At 36.7% G+C, this 12,385-nt stretch overlaps 1 protein-coding gene across 1 annotated transcript; it reads right to left on the bottom strand.

The window, feature by feature from the left end:
* Positions 1 to 10,797: 10,797 nt before the first annotated feature.
* On the bottom strand, positions 10,798 to 12,385 carry LOC143579840 (uncharacterized). The gene is made up of 3 exons (XM_077063022.1): positions 12,100 to 12,385; positions 11,508 to 12,047; positions 10,798 to 11,168 (listed from the first exon to the last, which is right to left on the bottom strand). The coding sequence occupies exons 1-3, from the start codon at positions 12,383 to 12,385 to the stop codon at positions 10,798 to 10,800; spliced, it is 1,197 nt and encodes a 398-aa protein (XP_076919137.1).

Below are 12,385 nucleotides of genomic sequence, written 5' to 3'. Positions count from 1 at the left end.
TCTAGATTACTTATTAATAATGAAAATTCATAATAATTTAAACTTGGGAATTTTTTAATTTGTTCACTTCGTTTCAATAAGCTGGTTATGCATATCTTATTTGAGTAACATAAAGTTAAATGTGTATGATTAACATGTGAATCCTACACGATTGAAACCCTTAAGCTATATCTCTATGGTTTGGGTTCTCTCAAACATTATATAATTTTATAAGCATGATGGGAAGTGGTGAAATCCGAAAATGTTTTAACCTAGGGTAATATATATATATATATATATATATATATATATATATATATATACACACTTTAATTTTAATGTTAGCATAACTATTCTAATTGGTCTCACATTCTTTACGTTAAAAATTGTTTGTGCCGGTTATTTGAAAAGGTTCGTGTAAACTTTTGTGAGTGTTGCTTTATGTGGTGATGAATTGGAAAATAAATGTGTTAAATGAATAGGCACGTTTGAGTCGGTTTTAGTTTTTGGACGACAAACAATCTCATAAACTGTGCGGTTTCTCTCTCCCACCTCACAAACCGCACAGGCGCACACCCTTCCTCTCCAACAAACAGTCTATGGCCATGAATCACAACATGTCTCTCTCGTCATCACTTTGATTGTATAAACACTCTCATCTAAAAGGCGACATGTTCGCTTTTTCATAAACCGATGAACAACATAATGTCATTTCGCCAATTACACCTGTTAAAAAAATTATTTATAAGATAAGGGATGGTATAACTCATTTGATCACACTCACACCATAAAACGGGTCTTTTAATTATACGTTTGTTCTTACTTTTATAAAAACTGTGATTGTTTATTAAGATACTCACTTATGCTAAAGTACCATGTTACCTCTATGACATGTTTGACAAGGAAAGCTATATCCATTAGGTTATTCTCTTATACATTTATATGTTTAATCAAGATACAATTTTGTTTGAATAAGAAAAAAGATGATAAATATAAGACACATCATAAAAGCATAGATTCAACGATATAAAACATATACCCTAATGTTAGCATCATACCAACACTCGGCATATCTTTAAAAAGAAGGAAAATTGGAAATAAATAATCTCATCTTTTGTGTATTGGCCGATAATAATCTCACCTTTAAAAATCACTAACAATGATCCCACATTTTAACTATTTTTGTCACAATGGTCATTCGTTAAAAAATACTTAACGTCGTTAAGTTTTTTCCTAGTTTCAAATCGATGTTTTAGGGCTTTTGATCGGAAGAAGGATATGAGTCGACCGATGTAAAACTTATCTCGAGATGGTGATCCAAACGACGAAACAATGTTTCAATTCGGGTGCTTGGATTTCCAATTAACAAAAATCAATCCATTTGAATCACCGCTTCGAGATAAGTTTTACATCTGTTGACTCATATCGTTCTTCAGATTAAAAGCCCTAAAATATCGGTTTGAAACTATGGAAAAAACATAACGACGTTAACTATTTTTTAACGGATGACCAGTGAGACAAAAATAGTTAAAAGGTGGGACCGTTGCTAGTGATTTTTAAAGGTGTAATTATTATTGACCAATACACAAAATGTGGAATTATTTATTTTCAATTTTCCTAAAAAGAATAAAAAAAAACCATTAATACAACACAAAAATACCATGAAAGAATTATACAACATAAAATGAAGTACCCTCATGGCTTCATATGGGGCAGGTAAGTCTCGGGCGGGTTGACTTGAAAGTGTGTCGGTGGGAAACCAACGATGGATTAATGTTAGCCGTTTAAGTTGAGAAAGCAACCAGTGGCGGATCCAGGAATTTTTTTTAGGTGGTTCCCTCTTAATTTATAAGGTGGTTCCTACGCGTCTTCTATATATCCGTACACTATTATTTCGAAACTCGGGTGGTTCCGGGGAACCACCCGTTTGTATGCTGGATCCGCCAATGAAAGCAACACGTCCATCAAAGAAACAAAACATTTGGTCAAAAGTCTTTTCAATGTTTTAAGAGTAGTTTTTAAAAACGGTGATTTTTTTGTGTTTTATGTTATCGCACTTAGAGTTTTGTTGCTCCACTCTGGTCATACCATGTTGTTTTAACCGAGCCCGCGCTGGCTTCAGAGTTTGACTTGGCGTTTATAAGAGCAGAACTCTGTAGCGTAACACACGGTGAGACAAAAACCTGGGTGGGCTAGTGGTTCAAACTGACAACCTTTGCATAAGGCCTAGCTCGAATCTTTCGTTGCTAATATTCTCCCAAAATAAGACAAATGGGGTATTCGTTGAAAAGCTCAAACCTTCTACCAATGATTAATTTATAGTACTTGTTTTTTAATAATATAATAATTTTTGAAAGAAAAAAGTGAATATAGAAACAGGAACGAAAGGTGTGAGAAGTTTTTAAATAGTGAGAAATGAACGGAATGATTTGTGTAAAGAGACTCTTTTCTAATGAAAACACAATATGGTAGTTTATAAAGCAAGTGTCTGATTATATATATTAAAAATCAAAATATCTTCTGATCATTACTGTTCATTAAATGTGTCCAACTTTTTACATAAGGTAGTACAAGCAACGTTTTAAAAACCGGTATTATACTCGTATCGGATTGGCTTAAAAAATGGTATAACCGGTTAAACCGGAAGGTTCAACATATATACCTTTTGATTTCTCAACATTTGGTCCCTCTACTTTAATTACAATCTTTTGTTTATTAGACGTTTGTCACAAAAGTTTAACATACATACCTTTTGATTTCTCAACATTCGTAATAGAGCTTTTACCATTTCAACTCAAATCTATACTTTTGGGCCCATCGACTTCGGTAATGAAACTTTTGGCTTGATACTTTTAGTATAACAAATCGAAACAATTCCGATCGACTTTTAGACGCATACCGCCGCAACGCACTGTAGTTTTTGAACAAATAATGCATTTAACCTGCTCCACCGCAACGCGAGTACATAAATACTTGTTTTATTTTAAAGACAAACATTAAGCTTTTTATTTTACTTTATATATACATATATATATATACACACACTAGTTTTAGAGCCCGTGTCACACATGTGATAATTCAAATTATAAAATTATAAGTAAAACAATAATTACATACCGTATGTGAAAAAAATGTATTACATTTATGCTTGTATCTATACAATGTGTACATAAATTGATTTTATTTATATCACAAAATTATTTTTTTAAATGAACTTAATAAAAAAATGCTCGTGTAAAAACGTACACGAGAATATTTTTTTCTATTGAAAAATTCATTCTCAGTGTCATATATGTATAATTGAAAGACTTTTGGTTATGAACTAATTTCGGAAATAAAGTTTCTCATACGATAGTATTTCTAACCATTAGTCTAAATAAAAAATGAGCGTTACCTTTATTGATATATTTATTAATTTACCACTAATTAAAATAAAGTAGAACATTAAATTGTAGCAATGGATATTCTTCGAAAGCTATGTTTTTCTGAGCTACATCATGAAAAAGATTTTGATAAGTTTCAGAGGGTTTCTTGACGTTGTCATAATGACAGCATAAAAAATAATATGTTAACCTATCCAATTTTGTGAATATTTTGTTTCATTTGAGCATAGTTTTCCATGACATGCTTTCTAACAATGTTCTGATTATTTTAAAAAATGCCCTTAAAAATAAATTTGAAACCCGAATCATGTTTAAAATTCTAACTTTCATACTTTTGACATTTTAAAGTCAGCACTTTGAACTCATAATAAATTTGACGATAAATCTATTTTGCATTCTCAAACTTTTAAAAATACTCAAAATTTTCATTTCCAACTTTTGACCCATAATATCAAATTTAAATTCCATAAAAAAAACCCGAAACAATTTTCATTTGAGAAACATGATTTGTTGTTGATTTTTGAAATTCACTAAGTATTTTAAAATATGTAGTAAAATAATATGTCAATATTTACATTTATAAAAATATATAGATATTATATAAATATAATGTAAAAGGAAAGTGAATAATTATTGATTTATTACATATATTATGGTATATTAGTTTTGGAGGGAAAAAATTATGATAATTAACCAAAACATGACAAGTGTCCACAATTATTTTACTTTATTAGAATAGGTAGATATATATATATATATAGAGAGAGAGAGAGAGAGAGTCACTCAAAATCTGAAAATCAAACTTAGATAGAGAACCATAAAAACTATGTAAATATTACGTGTATTTCATTGATATGTATTATCTAGCGAGATAGTTGATTAGTTGGTTACTGATGGGGTTAGACCACCCATATCCCACATCCCATTGACATAATCGTGACAATGGCCTGGTCTGCGACAATGTCCCAGTCATGGGCCAAAGGTAAGTGAGTCACGAAACAAGTCCAGTCATGAGTTGGAACCCATAAAATGAACACAAAGCCACAAGGATCATGCAAAGGCATTAACACAAGTTTGAAACCTTGCACAAGCCAAGGTCGTGATACGAGCCAAGTCACGGATTTGGTACAAAAGTCCAGTAAGAGGCTCACAACTCAAAAATACTCTAAGAAGACGTGACGCGCAACAATTATATAAATCCCATTTGTTATAAACAAATATAATTAGGTTACATGCCAACAAAGTAGTAACTCGAAAGTGTTATTTGTTTTGCGGTTCATGAGTTTGAGAAGATAATAAATGAAGTTGAATCACCAACGAGATGAATACTAACTTGAAAAGTCACTCCCTTACACTGCTTCGGGACTTATACCCAGTACCTTCCAAACTCTCTCAACTCAGCATGTTTAAAGTCTTTAACTTTGCCAATGAACTAGTAAAAGTCAATTATGTTTTATTTTACTAATTCATTGCATCAAATGAGTTAAAAAATAATCAATAAATAAGCCGCTAAAAAGTTAGATATAAATCGATAAGTGTTGGTCTGCACTCAGCAATAGGGATGAGCACATGGTACTGGGTACAGGTACCGCCTAAACAACTAATTTGGTACATGCACCAAGCTTTTAATAGAATCGGGATTGGTACCAGTATTTACCGAGAATATTTGACCGTGTTACCGGTACCGAACGATACCTAACTGAGCATTTTTCAATACTACTACCAAATTTTTTAAAGATTCAGGATCAGGATTTTCGGGATCAGTACCTGTATTCAGGGCAGGCTCGTGGGCCGGCGAAATCAGGCAAAAGCTTTAGGCCCACACTTAAATAAGACCTCCAAATCCAAAAAAAAAACCCTTACATATTGATATATTAATGTAGGCAATATGAGCTCAAGGTTATGTATTGGTTTGGTGGTAAGCTTGGTTGTTGCTAAGCGACAGGTCGCGATCTCAACACTTGTAATAAGCCGGTGGGAGGGGGGGGGGGGGCTTTTTAACAATTGCCATGTAATGGTTATAAAATCTCATTTCGATTTAGACCTCCAAAATCATTGAATCGACTCTATTTATATTGTACCTAGCTCATCTGTCACACCCCGACCAAAGGCGGCGGAACATGCCGAGGTGTAACGATTGTCCATAAGCACAAGACACTAATTAAAGTGACAGTATTTAATAAACTCATTTCATTTCACAACATCGAAAATGTCACATAACAATTATCCATAAAATAACCATAAACAAGATATCACAAAATATGGCAAATTTGATATTGTTCATTTTTACTAATATCCTAAGGTCTTTGATGTTGTTTTCTTCACAATCATAAATCAACCAAGATGCAAACCTGCAACATTTCATAAAATAAAGTTTGTCAACACAACGGTTGGTGAGCAATTCATAAGTTTAATCATATTAGTATATAATAAAGATAGCCACAAAACTTGCATACGAAACGATAAATAAAAGTGGTAATTTGGATAAATAGATATCGCTAAACACATTAGCGACACCTAGCTATAAGGGGATGCCAAATAGTCTAGGATTTTATAGTTATCGTTAATTGCATTACGTTAACGACACCTTGCTATAAGGGGATGCCAAATAGTCTAGGATTTTATAGTTCCACCAACCAAAAGCGATAAACACATAGGCATATAAGCATAGAACACCAAATCGAGCAATTATTTAGGTAAAGTATACAACTACGTTTGTGGTTTAAAATTCAAATATAAAGCATTTTGTTGAATAAGTATGAAATGTCACCCCCAAAATAAAAGATGGAAAATGGGGTATGAAGTACTCACCTTCAAGTAGTAAACTTGAAAGATGATAATTTGGAGATTTGTCGGAACGACGAGTTTAACGCACAATGCCTAAAAAGAAAAGAAGTCTTGAATTTAGAAAGGTTGTCTTGAAGGTCTTTAATCAAAATAAATGTTGAGAAATGTAAATAATTAAAGTTCAAGGTTTTAAAATGTAACTATTTAAGAATTTATAATAATAACCCTTTAAAAATGTAAGTTTGCTCGAAACCGGGTTAAAGTATCTAACCTTAATATTTACTCAACCTATGTTAAGTAATAAGGTGGATAAAATGCAAGAATGCAAATCCCTTTGGAATAAAGATACTAAAAACGGGTTTTTTTTATCGAGTGTTCGGGTTGTCGGTTCGGGTGTTGATAATTGGTCAAACCCAAAGTCAACTTTCCAAAATATTGAATGTTATGAGATAACTCAATAAAATTTAACAAGACTTAACCAAGTATGCAGTTTCATTGTTTTAGAACTAACAACGCACGTTAAGCGAGTGTTTGGTTTTGTCGGTCCAAACTTTGTTATGAGATCAAGTTGGATCCAACATTTCCAGGTACTTAAGAAAATATTTAAAAATCAATTTGTAACTATTTTTAAAGAAATATACAAGTCTTGATGGCTAAAAAAAAACACTTGTGTGTCTTAAGCGAGTAAGAATCGGTTTGGTTCGGTTTCCATCTCACAACAAGTTCATGGATGGTTTCCACATGTCCAAACACTAAAGAACTTGTATAATAATGTACAAATAAAAATACTTTAAGTTTTACACCCAAAAGTTAACAATAAAGTCTTTAAACAAAAGTTCGGTTTTCGGTTCGGATCGTGTTTCGGGTTAAAACCGAGGTAAGATTCTACAAACCCATAACCATAGAATTTGTAAAAATGATTTTAGAAACTTAGATCTAACAATAAGTATGTTTAAACAATTATTTAACAAAACTAGTAACAAAGTTCGGTTTACGGTTTAGAGCTATTTACGGTTAAACCGAAGCATAGACTCTTAAAAACCCATAACCATGGAACTTGTAAACATGACCAACAAACTAAAATAAGCAAGATTAATATATATGAACAAGTTATATAGATGTATATATATCAAGGACACGAAGTCCTCCATGAAGCCTTGCCTTATGAGGTCCGAAACCTCACCGACCGGAATCGGAGAAGTAACTACCAAAGGTAAACAAGGGGTGTATATTATATATATGTTGCACAACCATAAACAAGTATTAATAAGGCTACATAAACTAATTAAGATTAAAGACTAAAAACCTTCAAGAACACTTAAGAAGATAACCTTGAATCTTTGATGTTTGAGAGAGTTTTTTTTTTTGGAGTTGTAGCAAGGGAAAATGAAGAGGAAAGGTGGTGTATATATAGGGTAATGTTGGTGGTCAAATATGGGTGTGAGACACAAGAGTTTCATGCAAAATGGATCAAGACAAAAACATAAAACAACAAAAATAAATAAATAAATAAAAATAAAATAAAAATAAAAATAGGATGTTTTCAAGACCCAACAAGTGTGAAACAATATTGTAACATAAATCCATCATTTTGATTATAACATAAGCTTCGGTTTACAAATCGGGTCGGTTTACATAATAAACAAATACAAAAACGAATACAAACAAGACCCGAAATTGACGAATGTTACAATATCCCCTACCAGACAGCTCCGCTACCCGACTGCTAACAAGCCAATCGATCTGGCGCGACATCTGCCTCATCCCCAACTCAAAGGCATACAACCTGGCGTCGGTGGCGGGACCCAGACGCACCGCGCGATATGTGCGTGGAACGTGCTGCGTCGGCTCCTTACAACAAAACAACATAAATACGTTTAATACGTGTGGACGAATTAAAAGAAACGATAAAACAATAATATATTAAAACGTACCTGAGATGCGCCTGGATCCTCAAGTCCGTCACCACCGTCGTCCAAATCCCCGCTGGACCCCTCCCCCGCGTCGACAGGCTCATGGACAAGCTCCACCTCCGGTGTCGCGACCGGGGGAGGCTCGACTAAAGGCACCGGGACGTAAGGCGCACGTGCCCCCGCCCCGGCCACCAGTCGGTCGTGCGGGCCGTTGAGCCCGGGGAACGAACGCACAATGTGCATGCCGCCGCAATGGAGGCGATCCAGCTCGCTCGGAGGGGTCGGAGCGATACGCAGGCCGTTCACCAGGGCTCCATGGCCCAGAGATATCGCAAGCTGGGTGACGTACCCGCCACCCATCAAGGACCCTCGTCCCTGCCTGAACAGGTAGGCGACAAAATAGTCTGCAAACCCCCTAGCGAGGTTGCAGTGCGTGTGAGTCAGCAGACACCTAAAAAAAAACAGGTCGCGTAGGCTGCAGTGCTCCGCGCCCTGGTTGCGACCCGCGATGGACATCGCAATCAGCCTGTGAAGGTACCTGTATAATATAAGATAATATAATTTATTAACAATAATAATAATATAATGTTATATTGTATTATATTATACTATATTATAATGTAATATAATATAATATACTTTATTATATTGGAATATATTATATTATATTATATTATATTATATTATATTATATTATATTATATTATATTATATTATATTATATTATAATTTAATATTATATTATAATTTAATATTATATTATAATATAATATAATTTAATATTATATTATATTATTAATAATTATAACATTATACTAAACAATACAATACATTTTAAATACAATACATTTTAAGAACGTACCTGTGCAGCGGGTCCCTAATAGCCGAGACCTTGGACTTGGTGTCCAAGGGCCTATCCTCGAAGTCGTGATCGCTGATGGCCAGCCACCATACCCGCAGGTCGTCCTCCGGCATCTAGTGGATGCTCTCCGTGTATATCGGGCTGCGTACCTCCTGCGCGTGTATAAGCCCAGAGCAACCGCGAACTCCTCCATCGAGAGATGGACGTCCTGCCCGAACATGCGAAAGTAAACTCCGACTGTGTCGTATCGGCGCCTGGCACCCTCATCTGAATCTCTAGCGTACCAGACGCGCGGGGCCTGCAATAATATAATATAATATAATATAATATAATATAATATAATATAATATAATATAATATAATATAATATAATATAATATAATATAATATAATATAATATAATATAATATAATACAATACAATATAATATAATATAATATAATATAATATAATATAATATAATATAATATAATATAATATAATATAATAAATATCTTAAAAACATAACAACGTGGAGTAAACTTACTAACGCGTATCGTGTTGTAAACCTCCAGTGTCAGCTCCCGATGGGCTGATAGTGGCATACTGAAGCATCGGCTCCAGGGCGTATCCTGTCCGATGTACTCAGCCGCCCGCTGGTAAGCGTCACAGGACTCCAAAAACGACTAGGAGATAATCGTGCTGGAAAACGGGTGCATATGGCGTAGGCGAATGTATCGTGTGTGGTCGTCCGAACCCTCAGCGAACTGCAAATGAGGGTAGGTGACCAACACGTTGTCACCCACTGGGGGTCCGCGGCCCCGCCCCTGGCCCCGCCCCCGCCCCCGCCCCAGCTGCTGCTCGTGCTCCTGCTCGAGCTCCTCCTCAATCTCATTGTCCCCAAACTATAATATTAACAAATAACAATAATTATAACAATAACAACAATAACAATAATAATAATAATAAAATAATTAAAAAAAATTATATATCAGACGCGGCGTATAGGGCTATACGCCGCCGCTGATAGGCCTAGCAAACCGACGGCTAGACTCCGGCCGGTTTTATCCATCCACAAAACAGCATCATCATCATCACATCATCATCATCATCTAAACATAACCATCATCATCAACATAATATTAAAAAATTACCTCCATGTCGTGCCGGTGTCGGGTCAAATCTCCTCGGCTCGTGTCATAATCCGGTCGGTGTTGGTCCAATGTAGACTCGTGTTTGGATGCTCGGATGCTCGGTTGCTCTGGCGGGAGTTTGAAATTTGAAATAATAAAGTGGCAGTTGAGCAGCCGCGATCCATATAAGGGGCCTAAATACGCCGCGTATAGGTCTATACGCGGCGTATTCTGCCTATTTTATTATTTAGGATTATTATTATTATTATTAGTATTTAGTATTATTATTATTAGTTACTAATATTATTATTATTTATTATATTATTAGTATTTAGTATTATTATTATTTATTATATTATTAGTTATTAATATTATTGTTATTTCTTTATTTATTATTATTTATGTATGTATATGTGTGTGTGTCTACATACATCCATTGATACATTTTTTCTATACGGTGTCTAGATCTACGTTAGAGGGTTCCCTTCGCCAGCCCGTGCGTATCTGTTTGTACTCCTCCATACGTTGTCCGTACAGTGTTTTCATTTGAGGGCCGCCGGTAAGGCGCTTATTTCCCAGTTAAGGTTCGGCGTAGGCATTTGGAAATCTCCTACCAGTTTGATATATATATCGAGTGATCACCTCCCCTGTTAGCGATGCCTATAACCACTGGATCCGGAAATCAAGTCAGGACCGATTCTCAATGGGAAGTAAGATTCGGTCTGATTGCCAACTAGGTCAACTAACACACACCCGTATGTCTAAGCAGCCATGTGCCCGTGACTGGGTACGCTGAACCAATGACTCGGCGGCGCCGGTTTGACCGTGTTGGAGTACGAAATGCTGGAATGAACCCAGTCGTACAATCTTTCATCCTCTTTGCTGAACATCGCCCTCCACCATCCTTCGTTCGTTTCCAGCTCGTTCTGCATTGCCCGCCTAATATCCGACCAGTGTTTCTCATGTATCCCCAAACCCACGGCGATTGATCGGAAACCGCAGTTACTGTCTGGGCGTACGTTTTTGATGTCTGCGACAAACGGCTGGGCCCAGCCAGGAATGACGCTCCTAAACATTTCTATCGCCGGTACTTGCGCTGGCGAAACCATCAAAGGAAACCCGAGGGGAGCTCCTGTAGGTTTCGATGTCTTAGGTCGTCCCCGACGAATATTAAACCGCGACGCTGACTGGGACAACGAACGAGACAGCGAGGATGGGGTGGGGGTTTCGTTGTTGGGCACCTGTGGCGAGAAAGGGGTGTATGAGCTGTGTCTGGGGAGATCTGGAGCGGGGGTTTAGGAGCTGTGTCTCGGGGGATCTGGTTTTTTGGAACGCCCCTGAGGATCCTCTCTTTTTTCGGGTGACTTCTTTTTAGATCTCCTTGGAATAGCTTATATGAGCTGCGCAAAAAAACTTTTCCTCTGATTAGGGTCATCTATGGACGACAGCGTATCGTTGATTTCATGCATACCTGCTTCATAGTCTGGCTCTTCGTTCGGCGGATAAGCTAGATCAAAATTAAGCCTCCTCCAGAACGGGTCAACATCCTTTATTGGGATACACGTGTCGTTAACTATGTATCCCTCAATCCGACAAGCACATGACAGCCCCGAAGACGAATACAAATGGTGGTCGCATGAAGCCCCGCCGTCACGCATCTTGTGTATCAACTCATACTCGTTCACAAGTAGACCCAGAGCGTGAGTCAACACCCTGTTTATTAACTTCTTCAACCAGACGTGCTGTCGATGTCCTTCCATGACCTTGGAACGGGATTCATGAAAAGATTTAACGATCTCTTTCATCTGCGAGTTGACCATTTTAAGGATGTGTCTGGCAATTGTGTCGAGCGAGTTGTTGCTTCCATTAAGGTACCTTTTCAGATTTGTGTGCTGGCTCTCAACTCGGTTCGTCGTAGTTTCGCCGTAGTTTCGGCGTTCGTCGATCCACCATGCTACAAACTTATGTCTGTATGGATACAGCCAGTTTTTGCGAATGTATTGCCAGACCTCTGAAAGATAAAGGGAAACGCTATTAAGACGTATGTTTAGGCTATTAAAAACTGTCATCTGGTTTGAAGGACTCACATGTTCTATCGTCCTGTATCAAATGACGCTCCATGTTAATGCGACGGTTGTCGTACTCCTGTATCGTCGGAGACCGATACAAGACCTTCCACCAGTACGTAAAGTCCGTCCCCGTATCCTTGCTATATAGGCCCTTAAATTTTCTCCTTATATTCTCAGATATGTGCCACCTGCATAAATTTTTGGTGGCATTAGGGAAGACCGCGTCGCAGGCGTTCATGAGGGCGTGGTCCGCGTCAGTCAGGATCACGCGTGGCTCCAT

This window comes from Bidens hawaiensis, unplaced genomic scaffold (assembly GCF_021521415.1).
Source record: "Bidens hawaiensis isolate Kalapana, Puna unplaced genomic scaffold, B.hawaiensis_p1.1 tig00029992_1, whole genome shotgun sequence".
NCBI classification, from domain to species: domain Eukaryota; kingdom Viridiplantae; phylum Streptophyta; class Magnoliopsida; order Asterales; family Asteraceae; genus Bidens; species Bidens hawaiensis.
This window is presented reverse-complemented; position numbering and strand designations above follow the sequence as displayed.

Excerpts from the sequence above, each read along its gene's own strand:
- LOC143579840 (XM_077063022.1), bottom strand. The coding sequence starts at position 12,385 with ATGGAGCCACGCGTGATCCTGACTGACGCGGACCACGCCCTCATGAAC. Across the intron at positions 12,048-12,099 it reads GTCCTTCAAACCAGATGACA|AGGTCTGGCAATACATTCGC; the intron begins GTTTTTAATAGC and ends TTTATCTTTCAG. Across the intron at positions 11,169-11,507 it reads AGAGCCAGACTATGAAGCAG|GAGCTCCCCTCGGGTTTCCT; the intron begins GTATGCATGAAA and ends CGAAACCTACAG.